Source organism: Myotis yumanensis, unplaced genomic scaffold (assembly GCF_028538775.1).
Source record: "Myotis yumanensis isolate MYYU_CA2020_CCGP unplaced genomic scaffold, mMyoYum1.0.hap1 SCAF_2, whole genome shotgun sequence".
Taxonomy (NCBI): Eukaryota; Metazoa; Chordata; class Mammalia; order Chiroptera; family Vespertilionidae; genus Myotis; species Myotis yumanensis.
In genome coordinates, this window is record NW_027223753.1 from 42,462,080 (window position 1) to 42,488,287 (window position 26,208).

Here is a 26,208-nt window from a genome sequence, read left to right on the forward strand (position 1 = left end):
TTCTCATGCAAAAAGCAAAGGGTTTATTGTTTCCAGCATGCTGGGACCCGCAGCATACTCTGGGCACAGAGCAGCGGCTACGAGCCCCGACCAAGAGTTTAAGCACACATTATATACTTTTTAGCAAACGGGGGAAGTAACCTGGGGTCATTCTACTGGAGATCTGGCACTGTGTGAGTCAACATACATCTATCTGCTTTCGGTGGGGAGGGAATGTAGTTTGGAATTTTTCACTAATGATCTGGCTTTCTAAGTGAGTTAATGCCTGTCTGGTTTCTTATCAGGTCGTTTGTCCTTCAGTTCCCTCCCTGGCTGCAGCTGTCTCCCATAAAAGTTGTTTGTTCCATCTGCCCCTTCTGACCTTTCTGATTACTCTGGTGCCTGTCAATCCCAGATATTTAGGAAGTTCAAGGCCTGATGTGATTGGTTTTATTCTAAGAATATCTTTGGGGGTGTTTTCTAGAGATACATGATTTGTTAAAGGCTACATTGCAGGAGATAAAACTGAATTTGAATCCAGTTTCCACTCTGGTCCTCCCTTCTGCGCAGGCCCCTGTGCCTTTGGAGGACATGCCCATTTTTCCTGCTTTCCCTGCCCCCTCCTCCCCCAATGCCCTCATGCCCGAGGAACTGCACGGAGGCGGTGGTCTACTGGGGAGATGGTGATGCCCATTCTGAACTCCAAGCTCAGCTTCTCGTTGTCTGGCGGCTTAAAGGTAAATTTTTGCAAAAGGGAGGTGAAGAAAATAAACAGCTCAGCCTTGGCCAACTGTTCTCCGAGGCATACCCGCTTTCCTGAAAGACAAGAACATAAGACAAGTTATCTTTCCAGCTGGTGTTGGTGCCCAGAGGGATTGAAATCTTCTCTAGAGTCTTTTAAATCTTGAACAGAGGGAGGGCCTGCTAGGCCCCGGGGCTTTGTATACAGAGGCTCATTCAATCTGACAACACCAGGCTTAAGCAAAGCACAGACAACTTATGTCAGGACTCGCTCCAGTGCCTTCAGGGGTCAGGCAGGTGGAGGTGCAGGTTGTAGGCAGTGATTGAAGTGGGGGGCCTTGGTTGACCTAGAAAGTGGATGTTTAGCCTACAGGCTCTAAAAAATCAATTATCAACAATGACAGAAGCAGAAAACAAGACTTAATTTTTTTCAAACCTTAAAGGAATACTACCCAAAAGTATAAGCCAGTAAATGTCAGAGCAGGGTGTGTAAAGTACAAGGCCTCTTTCCCCTGCTCATATTTTCCTCTTTGATGATCGGGGACCTCGCTGACGTGGATGGCTCTCTACTTTAGCCCCCCTCCTTGACAGGCCTTAGGCCTGCCGGTCCTTCCTCCAGTAGTGCCTTTGCTTCTAGCACAGGGCCCTAGGCTGCATCCTTTGCTCCACGGCTCACACATGGCCCCGTCCAGGCCACATCCCTGTCCCTGTTGTGTGAGTTCAGAACTAGAGGTAGAAGGACAGAGATCCAGTTCTACTCCTCCCACTTTCTGGACATGGGATTCGGGGAAAATTAAGTAACTTCTTGAGGCATTGGTTGAAATGTGTGCTTAACATGGGAATTTTATTTTATATATTGCATGAGCTACATGTGGAATCCAAATAATTTAATACTGTAGAGAGCAAAACAAAGTATTTTAATACATCTCCTGGATAATACAGATTCTAGCTATACAATAGCTTATCTGTAAGTTCATCCTGTTTCTTATTTTTAAAAAAGGAATTTGGAAGAACACAGTTTAAAAGATGACTTTTAAATAAATCTTGTGGGTGGTAACATTACTAGAATAGTTTTTTGTGTATTACAGTTCTTTACTGTGATACTTTTCACATCATACCTTTTATTCTGAAATAATTTCAAATGTATGGAAAACTTGCAAGAATAATATTGAAAAAATGTAATTTTTCCTGAGCTATTTGAGAGTAAATTGCCTATGTTAACCATGAAACCTTCAGGATGAATTCCCTCAAACAAGGATGTTATCCCGCAGAACCACCAAATCAGGAAATTCCCACCATCTTCTCTTCAGATCTCAATCAGGTTTTGCCATTCTCCCAATAATGTCCTTTCTCTAGTCAAGGGACCCAGTTTAGTATCAGGAGTTGCATTTGGCTATCACACAAGAAATTTCTCAACTTCCCTGACTTTGGCACTTTGAAGATGACAGACCCATTATTTGGTCAATGTCTCTCATGTTCCCTCATGATTAGACTCAGGTTGGGAGGTCATGCGTTTCTGGGGGCAGGACCACCCAAGGGAGGCTGCTGCTTCTCATTGCACCCTATCAGGTGGAACACGCTTTTGATTTGCTCCATTATTGGCGAATTTAACTTCATTACGGTGGTGTCTATCCTTTCTCCCCTGTAAAATTATTATTTTCCTCTTTGCAACTGATAAATACTACTTTGAGACTAATAACCATTCCTCATTGGACTAGTTTCCTTTGCTATTTTTTGCCCAAATTATTAATTACTCTAATGGTTGCCTGATTGGAAGTTTTAAAATTTCATCATTCCTTCTACATTATTAGGATCCTACTAAAGGAAATGCTCTCTCTCCCTATTTTATTTATGCACTCATTTATTTATATCGGTATGAATTCACAGATTCCTATTTTATTGAAGGGGTTAAAATTTGTTATTAGTGTTTGGATCTCAAGATACTCTATGTTTGGCTAATAAGTGAGCATTCAAGCTGGTATTTTCTTACTTTGGACAAAAAAAAAAAATGTTCCAGGCTTATCTCATGCTTTCCCTTCCCCAACCTGGAATTAGCCAATTTCCCCAAAAGTCCTGGTTCCTTTTAGTGGATAATGATTAGATCTGGGCATTAGACATGCTCATTGGTATTGAGGTGGTGTTGCTCCCAGGCATTTCAGTGGGTAGAGCAACTCAGTATCTATATGTATAAAAGGCTAATATGCTAAGTGTCCCTCTGACCATCTGACTGGTTGCTGTAATGCGCACTGGCCACAAGGGGGCAGATGCTCAATGCAGGAGCTACAGTGATGTGCACTGGCCATTTACAAAGAAATGGCACTGCAGACCTGGCACCGACAAAGCAACACTCGGCTTCCCCCAAGTGGGACACAGGCCCCACCACCACCCCAGAGCAATACCCCACCAAATCACAGCCAACACTGCCGAGACTCCATGGCTCAAAATGTGGCCCACAGCCCAGGCCTGAAATGGTAGCGGTGGGCACCGGGTAATAATGTCACGTAGCAACACCCGGCTTCCTCTCCCTATCAGCTAGCCTCCTTGGAATTTCTTCAGCCAAGGAACATGACTTGCTTTACAGCCAGGTGCAAATATTTTACACTTTAACCAAATGTTTGTGAAGCATTTTCCTGTGCCTCATCTCATTTGATCCTCACAGAAGTCCTGGAGTAGGTAGATAGGAGACTCGGTAGAATCCTATTTTCTTTTCATTAGCTGGAAAATGGAGATTTAGAAAGCTTAGAAACTTGACCCAATTGAAAAGAAGTAAGAAATGATAGACCTTGAAAATGACTCCAGGTTTTCTTACTGCACAGAATATAGTCAAACACTGCTGCAGTTAAATTTTATTTTACCCTTTGTTCTCCCTGCATGATCTACAATAATAATCTGCTTCATGTTGATACTTAACTGCTGTGTTGCTGACAATTATCTGAAAGAGAAGTTGGGGTGCTTCACTGGGCTGGAAAAAGTTTAGCTAAATCAGAAAGTAGGTCTAATTAAACAAGTTTATCTAAATACATAAAGTTCTCACTGGCGCCAATCGCACACGTGTGTTTCGATCTGTCATTGTCGATCATGAATTCAGTTGACACTTCTATTATAGAGAAAAGGCGAATAGCGATATTAAAATATTTCTTCTAATTGCCTTTCAATGTGCATGAATTCGTGCACCAAGCCTCTAGTGTATATAACACGAGTATATATTTAAATGTGAGGATATATATGCATCCATGTTTACATCTATATTTACTTCTGTATCTACCTATCTACCTACCAGTCTATTAAAAATCTGAGTTCGTATCAATAACCTCTTATTTCAGTCCAACACCACAGAGTTAATTCTATTATCATCCCTTCCCTGTTTGTAACTTCCCCCCATTATTTTCAATATGTTTACTTATTGGATCAGTATCCTGTGTATATAACTTATCTCCCATCAGTACCATAGACATGCTGTACAGATCCCGCCTCATCTTACTGGTGCTCTGACACCCACTCTAGGCTTCTGCTGTCCCCTCCCCTTCGCAAATGCCCTGCTCACCCTGCTTGGGCTACAACACCCGTCACTGGTCACTACCACCATCTCTCTTGTGTGTGTAATAATTTTTCTCCCTAAGTAATACATATTCAATGCAAAACAAAAAAATAAGTGTAAAAAAGGGAAATATAAACAAGACAATGACAGACATAAAAGATGCCACAGTTGACCCCTCAGGCCTCAGTTTCATTATCTCTAAAGTGGCAATAGTAGTATGGACACTGTAAAGTTGCACTGAACACATGTTACATGAGATCAGGTATTTTTTCCACTTCATTCATTGTCCTATGCCCAGGGCTGACTGCTGGCTCAGGACACATTTCCAGAACTAAGGAAATAACCCATGAGACATGCCTAATGCAACACTAAGAAATATACTGAGAATTTTTGTTATTCATTTTACAATGTTATGAGTTTAAAAAACCTTTGAAACTGGCTGCTTGGAAACATGAGAGAGTTTTCACAGCATCCTCCTTTGCACCATTTAAGTTGTCTACCCTGTAAATGTATTAACCAAACTTTTATAGCATAATTAAAATGTAAAGAGGCAAAAGAGGGTACATATAGAATAGAATCCCATCCAGTCAAGGATGGCATTCAGCATCACTCTTGATGTCCATAATAATAAGTAAGTAGCCCCTTTCCTTACCCCTCCCCACCCTCGTTATAAATTGGCTCTAGTTCTGTGTGAATGGGTGGCCCTTAGAAATTCTGTGAAGATGGCAAATGCCCAACCTTTTTTTGTGAGCAAGAGGCAGGGTCTGCATCTCTGTCCCCAGTGTTCCAGGGTACAGAACAGAGTGAAGCTGGAATCTTCAGGCTGCCCTGCCTGCCAAGCAAGGGCTGAGGAAGAAAGGGCAGCCTGGAGCCACGCCAGCCCTGGGAATCCTGAGCTGGAGCAGGAAGTCACGCTGGGCAGGGCTGTTTGGAGGCATTCCAGCTAAAGCAAAGGATGACAGGGAGAGGAGCAGGGGAGGGTGGAGAGGAGTTCTGGACCCACACCCTCTTATTTTGTAGAACTCACCTATTGAGAAAGGCAGAAAGGCGTCCCTTTTCTTCAACTGTCCATTCTCCAGAAAATGCTCCGGATTGAATGTGTTGGGGGTGGCCCATTCTTCAGGGTCCCTGTGCAGTGCGGTCAGATTGGTTATGACCATGGTCCCCTGGAGAAGGCAGCAAAGACTCAGGCAAGGCTTGACCCATGCAACACACCCATGCAGAGGGCTGGAAGTCCCCTGCTCCCAAGAAAGGTCCTGACCATATCCTCACCCTCCACAACCCATTGTCTTCTGAGCCCAGCTCCCCACCCCCAATCTCCTTGCCATGGTACAACTTGCAATGATGGACTGCAAATGCCTGCTGGGAATTTCCTAGGGAAGTATGGCTACTCTTGACTGCAATATGGATGTTCTCTGCAGGGACCAGTCAGTGTAGGACCTGGAAGCAGACACGCATGCACCAATGAGAGAATAACATAGAGCTTTGCCAGTCAGTACTGTACCAAAGTCAACACAGCTGCTCAGTGAAGTGGTGACCATGGCAGATCCAGCAAGGTAAACAACGTCTCATTCATCCCTATTTCTCCATTCTCTTCCCTCCAATGTCTACTATACCTGCCCAGGTTTAATAATAGAATCAGGTCGTCCAGTAAAAGGAACCACTATTCAACAGGTACATATCAAGAAACCCAAGAGTCCTCCTTAATGCCTCCCTTTCCCCCACTGAGCCTTCAGTGAGGCTGGTCAGTTTTACTTTAAATTTCTCTTAATTCTGTCACCTCCATTCTATGCCCACTGTTGCCATCTTACTCCTGGCTACCCCTTGCTTGCCTATACTCCTATAATAGCTGGCTACTATGGCCTACGTCCTCTCTTTCCCCTTTCAATCTGCTCCATACTCTGAAAGCCCAGTGAGCTTAAAATAAAGTTTAATCGTGTCACACCCACCTACCCACCCACCAGCCTTGAACTTGATAGAACCCTTCACCAACTTCCCATTGCTCTTGGGTGACATATCCATTGTCTGACCCCTGTCTGGGCTACTGTGTCTCTGCCTGCACTCCCATTACATCAGCCTTCTTTCAGCTGCTCAAACAGCTTGGTTCCCCTCATTTTGTACCTTTTAAAACGTTGTTTTCAGTGTCTTAATGTCTTTCCTCCTAACTCTTCAGCATGTTGCTGCCCTCATCTCAAACATCACTTCCTTGGGAAGCCTCCTCTGACCACTCCTGCTACCACTCCCCATTCCAGCAGCCTGCATCTTTATAGAGATGTGGGAGTTTTTTCAGTGGGGCAGTTGTCATGGTTTCTAAGTACATACTTGCATGGTTATTTTCCTCAGGTTTGTTTTCCCAGGCCTGAGCATTTCAGATGCTTAATGCACATTTGATGAATTAATAAAGGATAACTGTTACTTTAAGTACTCTCTATACTAAGCAGTAGATTTAACATTCGACATGCATGACCTCATTTTACTTCAATCTGTGAGGTAGGCTTAATGCATTTTACAACTAAAGAAATTGAAGGTCGGAGGGGTTAAATAATGTGCCCAGAGTCACATATTGGAGGAGGTAGAGCCATGGTTTCTATTAGGTCTATTGACATCAAAGCCATGGCAGCTTAGCCTCTACAACAGGGGTCCTCAAACTATGGCCCATGGGCCACATGCAAATACAAATATTGTATTTGTTCCCGTTTTGTTTTTTTACTTCAAAATAAGATATGTGCAGTGTGCATAGGAATTTGTTCATTGTTTTTTTTAAACTATAGTCTGGCCCTCCAACGGTCTGAGGGACAGTGAACTGGCCCCTTGTTTAAAAAGTTTGAGGACCCCTGCTCTACAACTTAGTCACTTAGATCTCTCGGTTCCCAGGATGGTCATTAAAGTGGATGTTAAAAATAAGTGGTGGTGCCCTAACTGGTTTGGCTCAGTGGATAGAGCGCCGGCCTGCGGACTGAAAGGTCCCAGGTTCGATTCCGGTGAAGGGCATGTATCTTGGTTTCAGGCACATCCCCAGTAGGAGATGTGTAGGAGGCGGCTGATTGATGTTTCTAACTCTCTATCCCTCTCCCTTCCTCTCTGTAAAAAATTAATAAAATATTTATTTTAAAAAAATAAGTGGAAGAGCTGAGATGGTTCCTGGAGCTTACATGAATTGCAATAAAAATGCAAGCAGCACCTGTGACATGATTTAGACCTCAGCCTTCACCTATAACATGGTCAATCGGCAAGAAATCATAAATGCAATAGCTGCAGGTATAGCGGCTTTTCCTGACTCTGCAGGGACAATGACCAAAACGTGTACAATGGGAAATTCCCCCTGGTCCTGCCTCTTAAGTTCGTCTTCAGGTACGGCATATGCAGAGGGACATAGACAACTGGAATGGACCCACAGAGGTTGACCAAAGTGGTGAGAAAACAAGTGAGCTGTAAAGGTGCAGTGTGCAGAGAGGGCACTAGGGGGCATAGGAGAGATGTCTGCTGAGATCATAAGCCTGGTGGGCAGAGTGAGATCAGAATTTCCTTTGTGAGGACACAGAATTAAACAGGGATGAATTGAGAGCAATTGCAAGAAGACCCTTTTAAGGTCAAAGTCAAACAACTCCTGTGTAGAGAACATGATGCAGTACAAAAAAGATGAGCCTGGAGATCAGAACAGATCTGGTTCTTGAATCCAACTCTTGTCACTTTGTAGTTGAGGGACCTTACACAAGCTGAATCGTGATGAGACCGTACTTCCCAGTTTATAAAATAGAAATAACAGACTTATCCTGAGGACTGATTAAGATATTTTGAAAGAAACTATGTAGTCCCTGGAACATAATTACTGCTTAACAAGTGTGTGTTCTTCCTCTCCTTTTCTAATACTTAATATTGCACACACTTGGGTTGGTTTCTCCCAGCAGAGGGCTACAAGTAAAAGCTGAAAAAACACCTATCGGGATATTACGTTAGAAACACCAGCATTAATGTGATGTTGGCCCAGATGGTCTCAATTGTCCCTTTATATTTTAATGTTCTATAAACCAGGATTGTGAAGCAAAATTTTCTAAAGTGATTCTGGCAACTCCCTAGTCCTGTGAGATGCTCTACCAAGGCCAAGAAGAAGATTCCATGCAAAGTCAGCTGCATCTCCACAAAGGTTCACAATTCTCCTTTCATAGTAAAAACACTGAGAAATCCCACAGCAAAGAAAGGCCAGTCTTTGCCTAGACGTATTTGACCTAGGAGTCCCCCTTCCTCGCCATAATAACTATTAGTACCCTAGTTGAATTAACGTTCTAAAGACCACACCAGAAGAAAAATAAAAAATATTGAAACAAGCATAATATCTCTCCCCATTAAAGTGATTCCCTAGGAAAGGAACCTGTCACTTTCCAAGTTCAGATTCCTACCATTTAAAGCAATAAGCTTTAAGATCAGAAGCTGGAGTCCCTCATTACCTTGGGCAGGTGGTATCCAGCCAGGGTGGTGGCATTGTTTACTTCCCTGGGCACATTCAGGGGGATGATATTTCCCATTCTCTGCACCTCGTGGATGACGGCATTGGTGTAGGGCATGAGCTCCCGAGCATCCATGCTCGGCTGCTGTGACTGGCCAATCACTCTGTCGATCTCAGCTTGCACTTTTTCTTGAAAAGAAAAGAAAGTTTTTATCTACAGGGAACTCATACAACTTAACAAAAGGAAGATAAACAATCCAATCAAAAAATGGGCAACGGACCTCAATAGATACTTTTTGAAAGAAGACATAAGGAAGGCCAAGAGAAATATGAAAACATGCTCAAAGTCACTAATCATCCGAGAGATACAAATCAAAAACGACAATGCGGTACCATCTCACACCTGTAAGAATGGCTATCATCAACAAATCAACAAATGACAAGTGTTGGTGAGGATGCGGAGAAAAAGGGACCCTCGTGCACTGCTGGTGGGAATGCAGACTGGTGCAGCCACTGTGGAGAATAGTATGGAATTTCCTCAAAAAACTAAAAATGGAACTCCTATTTGACCCAATGATCCCACTTCTAGGAATATATCCCAAGAAACTAGAGACACCAATCAGAAAGGATATATGCATCCCTATGTTCATAGCAGCACAATTTACCATAGCTAAGATCTGGAAACAGCCTAAGTGCCCATCAGCAGATGAGTGGATTAAGAAACAGTGGTACATCTACACAATGCAATACTATGCTGTGGTAAAAAAGAAGGAATTCTTACCCTTTGCAACAGCATGGATGGAACTGGAGAGCATTATGCTAAGTGAAATAAGCCAGTCAGAAAAAGATAAATATCACATGATCTCACACATTTATGGAATATAATGAACAACATAAACTGATGAACAAAAACAGATCCAGAGATAGAGAAGCATCGATCAGACTGTCAAACCTCAGAGGGAAGGTAGGGGAGGGTGGGGGTAAGGGGAAGAGAGCAACCAAAGGACTTGTATGCATGCATATAGGCCTAACCAATGGACACAGACAACAGGGGAGTGAGGGCATGAGTTGGGGTGTGGGTGGGCAATGGGGCAATAAGGACACATATGTAATACCTTAATCAATAAAGAAAAAGACCCCTACACCTTTGCTACATCTTTCTGTATTAAATTCTGTATGTTGAAAATAAAAAATATAAAAAAGAAAGAAAAGAAAGTTCTTGCGTACTATACCTTTCCTTGAGCTTGGGAAGCTAAGGAGTGGAATAACTAGGATCAAAATGCTAAAATTATAGTAGGCTCCATAGACTCCTGTTTGTCAAGGAGGTAATAAGAGTGGAAAGCGGGTCCTGGAATAAGACAATTCTAGTTGTAAGCTTTTGCTCTACAAAATTATGCTGCAAGTTACTTAGACTGAGCCTCAGCTTCCTCTTCTTATTAAGTGAGGCTAAATCTATTTTCATCTTAAGGATATTTTGAAATTTATATTAACTGATTTAGGTGAACACCCAACAAATGTTAGAAACTGCTAATTGTCTCCCAATATCTGCCCCCTCCCCCCTTTTTTACAATAATTGAGATTCTAGCTGGATACCTGATTACTCAGCCAAAGACTACATATCCCAGATTCCCTTTTTACTATGTGTGACCATGTGACTAAGTTCTGACCAATAGAAAGTGTATAGGAGGAATGTTTAATCATTGGAACATACCCTTAAAAGAAGGGTGTGTGCTTTTGAACCCTCTTCCCTTCTCATTGGGGAGACATATTTGATGGTGCCAATAAGAACATTATTTTAGATATATCAGAACAACACAATGGAGAGAGCTTGGAACCCAAAGGGCTCTGTAGAGCCGCAGTTCAAATTTGATATATAAACTTCTATATATGTTTTTACCGTCCATTTAAAACAGTCTAGAGCCCTAGCCGGTTTGGCTCAGTGGATAGAGCTTTGGCCTGCGGACTGAAGAGTCCCAGGTTCAATTCTGGTCAAGGGCACATGTCTGGGTTGCGGGCTCCATCCCCAGTAGGGGGCATTCAGGAGGCAGCCGATCAATGATTCTCTATCATCATTGATGTTTCTATTTCTCTCTCCCTCTCCCTTCCTCTCTGAAATCAATAAAAATATATTTTAGAAAAACCCCAACATTCTAATCATGGTAAAATACACATAAAATGTATCATTTTAACCTTTTTTAAGTGTATAGTTTAATAGTGTTAAGAATAGTCACATTATTATGCAGCCAATCTTCAGAACTTTTCTAACGTGCGAAAGTGAAACTCTGTATTCATTACATAACAAATCCCCATTTCTCCCTATTCCCCAGCCTCTGGCAAGTAGCAGTCTTCTTTCTGTTTCTATGCATTTGACTCCTCTTGATACCTCATATAAGTGGAATCATGCAGTATTTTATGTGTGTGTGTGTGCGTGTGAGGGTGTGTGTGTATGTGTGTGTGTAACTACCTTATTTCACTTAGCATAATAGCCTCTAGGTTTACCTATGTTTAAGCATGTGTCAGAATATCCTTCCTTTTTAAGGCTGAATGATGTTCCATTATACTCCACATTTTTATCTGTTCATCATCAATGGACACTTGGTTACTTCCACCTCTTGGTGTTTTGTGAATAATGCTGCTATGAACATGAGTGTAAAAATCTATCAACTTAACCATTATTATTTTGGAGCCTCTACTATAGAAGCTAAGTCTGTATCCTAACTAGGTAGCTTTTACACTTTTAAAAAAATGTAATTCACAGTTGCAAAGGCATTTTGCATTATGACTCAAGTATCCATAAATATATACACATTATATTTATGTGTATATATTTATGTGACATATATATGTATGTATATATGTGAGATATATATATATATATATATATATATATATATATATAGAGAGAGAGAGAGAGAGAGAGAGAGAGTGAGAAGAGAGTTGCATGAACAAATTTGCCCATAGTACATGGAAAGCACTCTGATCTTTTCTATTCTATTTTTATTTTACAAAAAAAAAAATGCCCTAGCTTGTTTGGCTCAGTGGATAGAAGTCAGTCCCCAGACTGAAGGGTCCTGAGTTTTATTCTGATCAAGGGCATGTACCTCGGTTGCAGGCTTGATCCCTGGCCCTGGTCGGGGTGCATGAGGGAGGCAACCAATCAATGTGTCTCTCACATTGATGTTTCTCTCTCTCTGTTTCTCCCCTTCCACTCTCTCTAAAAACCAATGGAAAAATACCTTCGGGTGAGGATTAACCAAAAAAAAAAAAAAAAAAAAGGTCTTGATCCACTAAATAAATTTTATATCCCTTTAATAAACTGTTACCGAGAGTTTAAAAAGTTGTATCATAACAAATCTGATCTCTCATGTGCTCAAACTATTCTGGGACCTGGAGAAAGAAAACTGATTATAACAGTCACTGTCACTGAATGGACTACAGTTTGTGGGGAAGATGTACAAATAATAAGCAATAGCACAGTTATGGAGGGGCATCAGGTCATCTCTAGAGAAAGAGAATGCTACTAATTTTCTAGAGGATTGGAAAACATGAGAGGTGGTGTTGAACAGATTATTCAAGCAGAGCTAGTTGTTTGCCAAGTAGAAAAATTAGGAAAATACATTCTTGTAGAAGGAAGAACAAGTGCAATGACACAGTCACAAATAATGACAATGCAGAGAAAATGACAGGCAATTTAATGAGGCAGCCATGCAGGGTGGGTGCATTGAGGCTGGACAGGAAGTAAGAGGCACAGCAGAGGGAATGATATATCAAAGTAAGAAGTTTAAACATTTTCTATAGAGCAATGCAAGACAACCTAAAAGGAGAGGTTAGGAAAAGGTCTTTTTCCTCCCTCCCTCCCTCCCTCCCTCCCTCCCTCCCTCCCTCCCTCCCTCCCTCCCTCCCTCCTTCCTTCCCTCCTTCCTTCCTTCCTTCCTTCCTTCCTTCCTTCCTTCCTTCCTTCCTTCCTTCCTTCCTTCCTTCCTTCCTTTCTGTGTTGTCTGACATCTAACTTCCCCTAAGACCAGATTTCTTGTGAGAATGTAACTTTCCTGGAACTCACCAATGTACAATTGTACAATGTACAATTTCCATGTACAATTAACTTCACTGTTTTTCCCAGTAGAGTTTCCTGAGGGCAGGGACTCTTATTATATTTGTATGACGTGGCTCCATTACAGTCACGACAGAAAACATGAAGAACGTGCCTGTTCTCAAGTCCACATGGCCTGGTGACTGTCCTGCCTACCTTTCCTCTCCGCCATGCTATCTTCTGCTCCCAACTTTGGGGCAGTGTGTCCAGGAGGCATTGCTGTGTCCTGGCCCAGGCTTGCTCACCTTGGATTTCTGGGTTGAGGGCCATGTAAAGCAGACCCCAGCGCAGCGTCGTCGAAGTTGTCTCGGTTCCAGCAAAGAAGAGGTCCAGGGTACTGAAGATGAGGTTTTCCTCATTGAAACTGGAAGAATCATCGCCCTTATGCTAGAAAGCACCATGTTTGTTAGTTTATTTAGGGTTCTTGGTGGCCACAATGCATAGGGGCTTCATCCTGGGGAGACAGGTGGGAGGAAAGAGCCCCAGAGAAAGGCTCTGCCTTCCGTCTCCTTGGGAGGCAGTCTTATCACAGCAATATTGTTAGCATAGTCCTACCCCAAGGGCTGGAAATGTTTCTTAGTTTGGGTGAATGAAAATCAAGACAATGATTTTTTATGCCTATAATTTGGGAGAAGCTGTTAGTACAGTGGAGAGTCAGACTTGGGTTCGAATATTAGCCACCCCATTCACTATTTCTATGACAAAGGGCAAGTTACTTATCCTCCCTGCTTCAGTTTCCCATCTTATATAATAGAAATAACAAAACACACCCATGAAGACAACATTATGAATCATGTGAGAGGCAAAGGGCACACGGCAAATACTCAACAAATGTTTATACTGATACTAGAAAGAATAAACTGAACTTGTCTAAGTGCAACAAGTCGTATATCTCTCAGTTAATCTTTTCCTTCCATATGAAAACTCTCTGATTCTAACAATCATTCTTCATGGCATTTCATCATTTTTACCACCTTGTTCGGAGAGCTTTAATTTCTCAACATTCCTCTTAATGTGTGGTCCCATATAGCACATGAAGTTTCCTCCTCTGAGTAGAAATCAATATTTCTATTAATATAATGCCAATACAGTGAAATAAGAGAGGGGATGGGAAAGAAATTCATCACTCTGCCAACTTCCATAGGAGGAACAACTAATGTGATAATAAAAAATGAGCCCTAACCGGTTTGGCTCGGTGGATAGAGCATTGGCCTGCAGACTGAAGGGTCCCAGGTTCGATTCCAGTCAAGAGCATGTACCGTGGTTGTGGGCACATCCCCAGTAGGGGGTGTGAAGGAGGCAGCTGATCGATGTTTCTCTCTCATCGATGTTTCTAACTCTCTATCCCTCTCCCTTCCTCTCTGTAAAAACTCAATAAAAAAAAATGTTTAAAAAGATGATGACACTGATACAAAGTCTATTAATCAGAAGGATTACAGTGTTAAATACTACACATCTAATTTGGCTCCCCCACCCCCATTTCTTTCCGATAATGTCAGAAAGTGGACAATATAGGGTTCTACTCAGTCCTTGAGGATAAACTCTCCCACGCACTCAGCTTTTCTTGTAGGGGTAGGTCATTGGGCACAGGTGCATATAATAATAAAACAAAGTTTTGAGGTTCAATTCTTATTTTTCCTTTTTCATACAGCTCCTTCAAATATGGAGGGTAGAGAATAGAAGAAGAAAAGGCAGCATTTGTGCATTTCCAAGACCTCAAGCCAAATACCATTGAACCCATATCTTTATTCCTAATTGCGTCATCCATCCTGAGTTAATGCTACTCTTACACTCTATGAAATTCTGCCTCTATTTTTACTCCTTTGTGGTAAATTGAATAATGACTCACAAAGATGTCATGTCTAATCTCTGAAACCTGTGGATGTCATATGGGAAAAGGAACATTATAGATATGATTAAGTTAAGGGTCTTGGTTTGGGAAGATGATCCTGGAGAATCCCAATGGGCCCAATGCAATTACAAGAGGCCAGAGGGTTGTCAGGAGAAGATGTAAGGAAGGTAACAGAGAAGATGCTACAGGGATGGCTTTGAAGATGCAGGAAGGGGCCATGAGCCAAGCAATATAGGTGACCTCTAAAAGCTGGAAAGGTCAAGGAAACAGATTTTCCCCTCGAGCCCTCACAGGAGCCAGTCTTGCCAACACCTTGACTTGAGCCCAGACCAACTAGTTTCAGACTTAAGACCTCCAAAGCTGTGAGCTAAATCTGTGTTGTTGTCAGCCACTGAGTTAACTTGTTACAGCATCAGGAGGAAACCTGTACATCCCCATTGGTTCTTCAAAAACAAAGCACAGGAAACAATTTTCCTCACCTTTTCTATTTCCTTGAGGTATGCATCGATAAAATCTCTTGGTTCTTCGGGATTCCAATCTCTCTTGTGGTTTTCGATCACACGAGAAATAAACAACTTCAGTTGCTCCCATTTGCCAAGGTGTGTTTGGTGGAATCCAGGAAGGAAGTTCATTATCCGTGGAAAGGTATTATAGAGCTAATGGAGAAAAACAGAACATGAAGACACTATGGTGCCGTATCCCACTTTATGAGACAACAGAAACATTCTCTTTCTAGCTCTTGTTTGCTTACACTTAGACCTTGACCTTCTGATTGCTCTCATCCCTCTTCTCATTTCCCTAGCAAAGCATGTCAGTGCTCCATCCCAAGTATATCATTTCAGACCACTTCTCACCACCCCAATTGCTTTTTCATCCTTGTACAAGCCACCGTTTCTTATCTGGGTGTCGTAATAGCCTCCAGCAGGCTTTCTGATTCCATTCTTAATCCCATTCCCAGTCTATTTGACAGAACAGCCAGAGTAATCATTGGATGGTCTAATCCAGTGATTTTCAACTGGTGTGCCACAAGAAGTTTTAAAACATGTACTTCCTGACTATTTAGTCGTGGGCACTAACCTATTTTCCCTTAAATTGTCAAATAAAAAAATGACAACAGCCAACACAATAGCCATCCAGAGTGAATGAATAAAAATTACACCTATTTTTTGTCACATTGGCAAAAAAATGTATTTTGTGGTATGCCATAGAATTTTAGTAATTAATTCGTTTGTGTATGCCATAAGATGAAAACGTTTGAAAATCACTGGTTTAGTCAGATCATTTCACTTTTTGATCATTAATTCTCCAATGACTTCCCATGATATGCAGAGATGACTTCTACATCAGTTTCTGGGCATAGAAGCTCTACATGAGCGGGTCCTTGCATGCACCTGTCGCATGCTTTGCTGTCACTCTCTGCCACCTTATCTTCTCCAGTCCAGCCCCACTGGTCTCTATAATGACATCAAGGGCGTTCCTCTTTAGGTCTTTCCATTTGCTATTCCTTCTACCTAGATGGCTCTTCCTCCAAAATCTGTAGAACTCCAACCCCTCACTTCATTAGGGTGCCACTCAAATGCATCTACTTGGAGTGGTCTCACCTAATGATCCTATAAGTGGCAGTAGCCTTGCCACTCTCTTTCCATTCCCTTATCCTATTTTATTTTTCTTCATGGCAATTATCACATGTGCGAGAGAGGTACCTATCTATCTATCCATCCCTATATAGATATACTAGAAGCCTGATGCATGAAATTTGTGCAAGAGTAGGCCTCCTTCCCCCAGCTGCCGGCATCAGCTTCTGTCTGGCACCCGGGACCTGGGCTTCCCTCTGGCCACCGGCACCTGTGACCTAGGCTGCCCTCCGGCCACTGGCAGGCACCTAGGACCTGGGCTTCCCTTGTAGCCCCGGCTTCGTCTGGAAGGTCATCTGGAAGGACGACTGGTCTAATTTGCCTATTACACATTTATTATTATAGATAGCTATATAGATATGTGAGTTAAATATATATATATATGTATTTCTCTGCCTCCATAACAGTAAGACATTTTTACTGAAATAAATTGGTTTTTGAATATATTCTCCCTAATAATATCTGGTAGGAAACAGACAGCATAACATAATGGAAAATCACCTAGACCAGTGGTCAGCAAACTCCGGCTTGCGAGCCACATGCGGCTCTTTGGCCCCTTGAGTGTGGCTCTTCCTAAGCCTTAGGAGTACCCTAATTAAATTAATAACAATGTACCTACCTATATAGTTTAAGTTTAAGAAATTTGGCTCTCAAAAGAAATCTCAATCTTGTACTGTTGATACTTGGCTCTGTTGACTAATGAGTTTGCCAACCACTGACCTAGACCTAAGACATGACATGGGTTTGGCTATTAGCTCTGTTGCTTTCTAGCTATAGTATTTTGATAATGATAATTATATATATATATAAAAGCCCAAGTGATCGTTATGACCGGACGACCAGAGGACCGGACTACTGGCCGGTAGCTATGATGCGCACTGACCACCAGGGGGCAAAAACTCAATGCAGGAGCTGCCCCCTGGTGGTTAGTGCGCTCTCACAGCCAACCTACTGTGGTCCCTCCCTCTGGCCGGCCCTGATCAGGCAGGCCGAGGGACCCCTCCTGTGCATGAATTTGTGCACTGGGCCTCTAATGATAATAATAATAATAATAATAATGAAAATGAAGAGGATATAACTTGTTGCTCTTTTGTTTAACTTGGTGCCTGTGGGCCTCAGGGTTATTCTGGTGACTCAATGACATGCAATCCATTAAGAACTTAACACAGAGCCAGTGGACCACAATCAGGCTTTTCTCACACACTGCCATGTCTGCCTGCACACACTAGGATGCTTCATTTCATCTTTAAACGGTTGTTGTGAAAATTAACTTAGATCAAGTATGTGTAGTTGTTCATCAAGGCACCTCATCTATTTTTGGACTCCAAAAAATGCTTATCCCCCCCACCTCTGCTGCCCCTTCCTACTGTTCCAGGCATTTATTTTCCCTGGAGAAAGTCAGCGGGGTACCCTCTGAGCTCTCACCTTTCCTGGGTTCTGTCTTATTAGGAAGAACAAAAGTGGAATCACTGGGTTGGGGACTACCATGACGAAGTGAGCACTAGGAATTCAAAAATAACTTTGATAATAATAACAATAGCTCACATTCATTATAGCCTTTTCATATGCTAGGATGCATGATAACTTCTTTATCCATTTTGATATGATGGAGCCTTAAAGCTCTAAGCAAAGATGCTTGTCATAAATAAATAAAAAATAAATCCACTTCTAGATACCAGAGAGGTGACCTCAACACTTGCGCTGGTCTAAGACCAAGAAGCTGAACAGAGTTTCTGACAGACTCACAGACCCCCAGAGACAAAAATGGAGCACAGGGTCCACCAAGAAAGGGGTGAGGTTTGAACCCCAAATGTCTTTACCCTATGAAATTAGATTGATAATATCCTGTTGATGGGTGTGTGAACAGTGGAACAGTTTTGGAAACTTTTAGGCAGCATCTTCTATGTCCAGGTTTACACATGCAAGAGAAATGAATGGATGTGTCCACATGAACAGTTGTACTAGAATGTATATGGCAGCTTTATTCATAACATTCAAAACCTGGAAACCATCCAAGTGTATATCAATAGAGAATAGAGTGACAAACAATGCCATATTCATAAGATGAAATGCTATTCAGAATTTTATAAAAAGGGCAACTAACACAAATGAATCTCAAACAACCGGCCAATGGAGAGAGGAGGTCTGAGATGGCTGGCTTAGGGAGGGACACGAGGGATGGGGGGGACTCAAAGGCAATGGCACTACTGTCCTTTTTAAATAAAACAACAGGGGTGCACAGGTGTATGCTATGTAAAGTTTATTGCTTTACATGAATGTTAGAAATGTTCTTTGTATATAATAAATATTTTAAAATACCAAAAACACTAGAGTCACACTAGTTGATTTCAAACAAGTTGGTGTTGAAGTCAGTTTGAAAAGGTTATAGTGTAGCTTATAAAAACATCTGTGTCTGACATCAGCCCCAATATCCCTAACCAAGATATGAAAAGAGAACCCCTTACCTGGGTCCACACTGACACCTCCATACGTATGATATCATCCAGCAACCTCAGCATTTCTTGGAACTGACTATCCTGGTACTCAAAGCGCTCCCCAAAGGTGATGGAGCAAATGATGTTGGAAACTGCATTGTTGATCTTGAAGTGAGGGTTAAAAGGCTGTCCTGGAGGTGGAAGAAAAGGTGGACCCTTGAGCTTGGTTTGTTTCTGTTTTCTACTGAGAGTCTACATGACCTATGACATATGACATAACGAGCACAGAAACACATCTGAGGCTCTGGCCATAGCACCCACCCGGGATCTGACAGCAAGTACTCACTCAGTGCCTGGGAAGTCAAACTGATGGCCAGTGTTTAAAATCAGTAATGTCGAACTGATGTACATATTACCAGCTACACAAGGGGGAGAGAAGAAGGGTTGAAACATTCTGAGGCATGCAACCTATTTTACAACGAGAGGCAAAACATTCTACAATGGCATGGGAGAGTTCTTATGTTTTCTGCAAGAAGGAGGAGATGGAGGAAGAGGAGGAGGAGAAGGAGGAGCAGGAGTGGGGGGAGGGGGAGGAGGAGAAGTTAGGAAAAAATCCGGACAAGTGGATTGAGGAAGTAGGAGCTGACATTCTCTCACTGGAGCCCACACTTCCAGGAATGATTAAAGGGAAAGAGTTAATGGCTGGAGGCTCCTGCATGGTCCCGGGAGTCATGACAATAACAACGCCCCCTCCCAAACAGAAGGTGGAGTCAGAATTTGACACCACAATGTTTGGAGACAATCCCCCAGACCCACCCACATCCTTGGAAACAAACTGCCAATAACTAACTGACCAGGAGCACAACTCTGTGAAGTTGGCCCACATCCACCCTGCCAGAAGCAGGCTGTACTTTCACTTCTTTCATAGTGGTGCCGGTGCTCTGGCCTCTTTCTTTTCCTCTACTTGAATAACTTGCTTTATTCTCAAAAAAAAAAAAAAAAAAAAAATCAGTAATGTCTTTTGTATTTTGTTTATCCTCACCAGAGGATACTTTTTCTATTGCTTTTCAGAGAGAGTGGGGGGGGGGGGGGGGGGGAGAGAGAGATGAGACACACACATCAACTGGTTGCCTACCGCACGTGCCCCGACCAGGAAACGGAGCAAACCCCCAACCCAGGCATGTGCCCCTGACTGGGAGTCGAACCCATGATCCTTTGGTGCATGGGCCGATGCTCTAACCACTTAGCAACATTGGCCAGGGCATAATCAGTAATGTCTTTAATGCCTGTCTTCTTTTGCTTAATTCTAGCGCTCCATGAGCACAGGGCCATGGTTAGTTGTACAGTTATATCCTTAGTGCCTAACACACTGCTGGGCACAGGACAGGCATATAAGTACTAACTAGTATCTGTTCAGTGAATGAATGAGCCACAGTCTCCAGCACCTGACCTAGGAAATATACCCACCGTTCTCCTCTTCTATTGCCTGGTTGAGGTGGTAGGCCTCCTCCTGCATGCGTTCCTCTAAGCTCTTCCTTCCTAAACCAAAGTTCCTCAGTGTTGTCAGGGTGAACCTTCTCTGCTCCTTCCATTCCTGGCCATTGGACATGATCAAGCCTGAATGAAAGAAAGCCAACAATGGGTACAGGGACTTGTATCAGATGACAGAAGGGGAAAGGGCATTAGGCAGGGAAAAGTATTCAGAGGAGCCCTCCCAGAGCAATGAATGTAATTGCCAACATGTACTGATGGTTTGCAAGGCCAGGCACATGCGCATTTTTTATGCATTACGTAATTTCCTACTCACAGGAACTCTGAGGTAGACACAATTATCACCCCCTTTCCCACTTTTGCTGATGAGAAAACTGAGGCACCAGGGATAAGGTAACGTGTGCAAGGTCACACACAGAGGTAGTAAGCAGCTGAACAGGCATTCAAGTGTGCATCCCTGTGCATCCCTGAGTGCCCAGCCCACGCTTTGATTGCCAGCCACGTAGGTAGATTTATGTATTTATGTTACGCTGCATACTAACAATGCAGTCCCAGGGGAGAAAACCCAGGTTTGTAAGGAGGCAAGGCTTTGCTGGACCTTAATAGATGAGTACATGCCTGAAGAAAGCAGAGGAGTGGATATCCTGTGCAGGCAAAGGCAAAGACAACATCTCGTTGTGTTCAACAGACCATCCTTTCTTTCATAACACGCTCCTGTCACCTCTGCCCTTCCAGAGCACTCACTCTTCAATTTCTTTCCACCCCTGGCTCCAGCCTCCACCATCTCCATGAAATGGCCCTCCTCGCCGGAAAATCCAGGGATGCTTTGCAACCTCACCTTACTTGGTCTTTCAGCAGCTCCTGACCCTTTCTTCCCGAAACTCTCTCCTCTCGGGGCACTGCACTCTCCAGAACTGTCCCCTAATCTCTGAAAGCAGAGAACTTCCCATATCTCTGGCTAGTTTATCTCCTACCAAGTTCTGAAATGCTGGAGTTCTTCAAGGTGAACTCTTCGCTTCGTACCCTTACTCCATTTCTGGGACAACTCACTACATCTCACTACACTAACGTCTGTTGACAGTGACCCTCTATTTCTGTCCCTGAGCTCCAGACACAGATACACAGGTGTCTACTTGACTTTGCCAATTTAGCATTCAATCTCAGCCTGTCCGTGATTGAATTTATGCTTTTCTCCATGCAACTCCCCACCCAAGCCTAACCACACACCTGGTCCTCCAAATGTTCCTTCCTTCCATCACTCCACCCATTTGGGGGTCTCCCTCCAGTGTCCCTCCCTCTGGTCATCATGTCTTAGGATTTACCTCCTGAATACCTTAAATCCATGTATCTTCTCTGCCACTGTCCCATTTTAATCTACTGACCTTTCTTGCCACCTCTCTGATCCAAGCAACCACTTTCTCTAACCCAGTGGTCGGCAAACTGCGGCTCGAGAGCCACATGCGGCTTCTTGGCCCCTTGAGTGTGGCTCTTCCACAAAATACCACGTGTGGGCGTGCACGTACAGTGTGATTGAAACTTCGTGGCCCATGCGCAGAAGTCGGTATTTTGTGGAAGAGCCACACTCAGGGGGCCAAAGAGCCGCATGTGGCTTGCGAGCCGCAGTTTGCCGACCACTGCTCTAACCTAAAATGCTGCACCAGTCTCTTGCTTCCTTTATTTTATTCTCTACATTGCAACCCAAATAAGGCTTTAAAATGTAAATATGATGATTCTTTTTTCTACTGAAAACTATCAAGAACTTAATTGTTATTAGAATAAAAAACAACATCCTTATTGAGAACTTGAATAAATTATCCCAGGCCAAGCTCAGCAGCTTCATCTCCATTTAATTATTCCATTGAGTCTCTGTGCTTGCCACACTGGCCACTTTTTCCTTTCCTCAGGTTCACTGTCCTTCCCACCTCAGGGACTTTTTATATTCTAGTCCCTCTGCCTGATTGCTTCTTCACTTCATTAAATCAACTGTCATTTACTTACATTTGTTTTTCCTGAATCTCAGGACTAGATTAGATACCCCTAGTAAGTGCATCTGCCCTCATCTACGTAAAGGCTTTAAATTATTACGGATAGTTGATAGTCTTTCTCTCTGAATAGAATTTGACTTACATAAGAACATGGATTTTATCTGTTCGCTCATTGTTGTATCACTGGTGCCTTGCACTGTACTTCACATTGCAGATAATAAATAGAGTAAATGGATGGAGAGTGAAGCAGTGAACTATTTCAAAGAGGACTTGGGGAGCACTTGAAAAATATGGTGCTCTGGTAGAGCAATACATTTTCATTTAGATTTTTAAATGTTTCACTTTATTTAATGATCATTTAAACTATTCATGCCAAACTGTTCTAACATAGACTGGAAGGCTTGAGATGCCCTGTGGACACCTTAATGATAAAGCATAAGGAACTAGAGGCAAGAAGAAGAAATCACAAAAGCAGTGGAAGGAAGCAGAGGCACATCCGCGTTCCTAGGGGAAGAGACTGGCAGTGGGAAACCAGAAAGAGCGAACGTATCGCTGCCTCCTCTGCTCTCATGGAATGAAGGGATACGTGTTTATCAAAGCATCCAGAATGAGTGAATGCACACCGCACACCACACACGGAAGATGCTGTTTTTCCAAATTCCCGTCGTTAGGACTGGCCCTGCTTGATCCTCTGAGAGTGTCTTCGTGGGGAAATGTGAGCATCAAGCTTTCTTAAAAGTAAAGGGTGTCCCAAAATTCATGCAAGAAGTAATTTTGATAGAAAACACAGGTTTATAATTAAAAATTGTAAATTTTTTATTGATTCATAAAGTATACAGTATGGGGTTATGTATGGAATAGCATATCGGGTAAATGGCCTCCTCCATGGCTTTGCTGGCACATACGAACTCTTTTGTTGAAATTTTCCATGACCAAAATGCGGTTGCTCAGGCAATAACAGTTAATGGTGCTCGCTATCGCGATATGATAATCCAGTTTTTTGTGCCGTGGAGGCCATTTACCCGATATGCTATTCCGTACATAACCCTATACTGTATACTTTATGAATCAATAAAAAATTTACAATTTTTAATTATAAACCTGTGTTTTCTATCAAAATTACTTCTTGCGTGAATTTTGGGACACCCCTTAGGAGTTCTATAATGGGCTTGGTCTCTGGGGAGTGCTGGAGAATTACAGAAACAGAGGCACGGCTAACAAGCCTTAAAAATATTAAGACATCCACATGCAACATTGGTCAAGAAGCTTACCATTTGTCTTAAAGATCCGTTTTCGAACAGGGGACAGGGGACGGTCCAAAATGTTGTGACCCTGGTGGACAAGGGCTTCTTTGATTAAGGGCAATCCAGTTACCACAACTGAAGACCAGGCACCAAACTCCATGCTAAAAACGTTCCCATATTTCTTCACATACTGAAAAGGAAACAGTCACAGTTGAGCACGCATATCTCTGTGTCCAGGAAAGAAGGAGTGTGGAGCTGGGGGCTGTATGGAGGGCCTGGGTGTATGCCTTGATTCCTCTCCTCCTCCTCTCAACCAGGCCTGGGTGCAAGTCACTACCGAGCATGGACATACCTTATAAAACATTCATTCAGAGTAAGCCGATAAGAACTGAGTGAGCATCTAGCCTTGTCCTGAAGTCTAGTAAAGGGAGAGAATTCAGTACACGTGACTAACCAGGATGGCTGAGACCCATGTAGTGCACATCTGGTGTAGCAAGCACGGACTTTTTTATTCTTTTCATTTTAAAATGTATTTTTTGTTGTTGACAAGCATGGACTTTTCAGTAAATCATATCTTTTACACCAAAGAGAACGCTTCCTTTCTCAACACATGTGAGAAGACAGAAAGTTCCTTATCCGGCTGGGGCCCGGTGTGAGAAAAGCCCTTCGGCTCTGGGGCTGTGTGTGAACCTTAGCTCTCTGGTCACCAGCTCTGGGCTCCTGAGAAAACGGTCTCACTTTTTGGAGCCTCCCTCCCTCCCAGGGTGCTGTGAGGGAGAAGGAGGGCAGCAATGTGAAAGGCACTTTGTTTCCTGGTACCTGGCGCGTGGCCACTGGGGTCCTGGAGGAATGAAGGCACTCTGTGTGCAGAAAGACCTGGTGTGCGCTCCTGGCGATGGAGAGGACCGGAGTGCGGGGATGTGCTGGAGGATGGCACCGCTGGTCACAATGGCCACGCTCACTGGGTACCATGGTGAGCACCTTTCCCATTTTATTTTATTTAATCTCACAAGTGCTCCAGGGCAGTAATGAATTTCCCTGTCTTTCAGAAAAGGAAAATGACTTGGAGCCGAAGGAATGCAGCCAAGGTGAGGAAGCTATAGAGTGGGGGAGGGAATTTCCCAGGCATTGTGTAAGATTCGAGGACTAGACCCTGAGGTGGCTCCAGGGCCTTCGAGTTCACTGGCGACCTCAGAGTGTAGTGGGGACCTCAGAGCATAGTGGGGACCTCAGGGTGTAGTGGGGACCTCAGGGTGTAGTGGAAGCAGAGAGTGAAAGTGAGAAGTTGGCAAAATGAGTGAAGGGGGTCAAAGGTACAAACTTGCAGCTATAAAGTAGTAAGTCCCGGGGGTGTAAAGCACAGCATCCTGACTATAGGTAATAAAGCTCTATTGCATATTTGAAAGTTGCTGTGAGTACATCTTAAAGTTCATATCACAAGAAAAAATTTTGTAACTATGCGTGGTGACAGATACTAACGAGACTTATGGTGGTGATCATTCCCAGATGTATACAAATATGGAATCATTATGTTGCACACCTGAAACTAATACAATGTTCTATGTCAATTATACCACAGTTTAAAAAAAAAATGGTGTAATGACAGAATACTACATAGCTATTAAAGTGAATGAACCAAAGCCTCGTGTATGCGAACTTCTAAGGCCTACTCTCTTAGCAACTTCCAAATATGCAGTACACATTAGTTACTATAGTTAGGTGCCCTGCTCTCCATCCCGGGGTCCCCGCCATGGTCCTGCCCTCAGGTCAGGGTCAGGACTCCACCCAGCACCTGTGCCGGTTCCTACCTTCTGAAGGGACAGATGAGGCTGCTTATAGTCCAGTTGGAAGAAGTTCCCAAGGAGGGGCAGCCGCGCGGGCCCGGGCGGGTAGTTCTTTGGGAGCCGGTTTTTGAAGAAGTTGGCAAGGAGCAGGAAGACAACCGCACCCAGCAGGAGAGAGCTGGGGTGGAGCACCCTCCAGACCGCCGCCGCCAGGGAGCCCATCGCGGGGAGCCTGGCTCTGAGGTCTGCTGGCTCCAAGGCGCTCGGAGCAGGTGACCAGGTGACGTCCCACCCGTCGCTGTCGCAGCAATCCCAGCCCTGCAACCCTCCCGCCCGCCCCCACTCAGCCGCGCCCCTACTCTGCCGGCCCCGCCCCTCTGAACTTTGTCCCCGCAGTGCGCCCGCCCCGACCCCAGCCGCGCCCCAGCTTCTTTCTCCCTGCGTCCCTCCCCGCTCTCGCCCTGCCCGCAGCCAGCCGGCCCGGCCAGATGCCAGGCGCTGGATCTCCAGGGAGAACCCGCGTAGATCTTGGAAAATCTTTCTCTGAGACTGTCAGGGCTCTCGGGTTTATGAATTCAATACAATTCAGAGAACGTCAGAGACTTTGAGTCTCCGTGTTTTTTTTTTTCTTTCTTTTTTTTTAATCCTCACCCGAGAACAAGGGAGGACATGGAGAGAGAGAGAGAGAGAGAGATGCATCTATTGGCTGCCTCGCTTAAGGTGCCTCAACCTGAGAACGAACCCAAAACCCAAGTTTGTGCCCTGACTGGGAAGGGAACTGGCAACCTTTCGGAGCACAGGACGCTGCTCAGCCAATTGAGCCACTCCCTGGCTGTTTATCAGTCACCATCAGGTTCTCACCCAAGGATCAGGCATATGAATCCTGCCTGGTAACCAGTCAAGCCAATAGAAGCACCTGATATCTCCTGGGCACTTAACTATATGCCAGGCAGCACGCTTGCCTCTACAGACATTGCTTCCTTCTGAAGAA

General features: G+C 43.6%; 1 protein-coding gene across 1 annotated transcript; it reads right to left on the reverse strand.

The window, feature by feature from the left end:
- CYP2J2 (cytochrome P450 family 2 subfamily J member 2) lies at positions 1 to 25,518 on the reverse strand. Its single transcript, XM_070405234.1, has 9 exons — positions 25,242 to 25,518; positions 23,461 to 23,623; positions 20,181 to 20,330; positions 18,744 to 18,904; positions 15,124 to 15,300; positions 13,038 to 13,179; positions 8,704 to 8,891; positions 5,286 to 5,424; positions 1 to 795 (listed from the first exon to the last, which is right to left on the reverse strand). The coding sequence occupies exons 1-9, from the start codon at positions 25,437 to 25,439 to the stop codon at positions 617 to 619; spliced, it is 1,497 nt and encodes a 498-aa protein (XP_070261335.1). The 5' UTR covers positions 25,440 to 25,518; the 3' UTR covers positions 1 to 616.
- Positions 25,519 to 26,208: the final 690 nt, after the last annotated feature.

Bases quoted from the DNA above. Each gene is read 5' to 3' on its own strand.
- CYP2J2 (XM_070405234.1), bottom strand. From the start codon at position 25,439: ATGGGCTCCCTGGCGGCGGCGGTCTGGAGGGTGCTCCACCCCAGCTCT. The intron at 23,624-25,241 runs GTAGGAACCGGC...TTTCCTTTTCAG, and splicing joins CTCATCTGTCCCTTCAGAAG to TATGTGAAGAAATATGGGAA. The intron at 13,180-15,123 runs GTGAGGAAAATT...GGTGCTTTCTAG, and splicing joins ACCTCAAGGAAATAGAAAAG to CATAAGGGCGATGATTCTTC.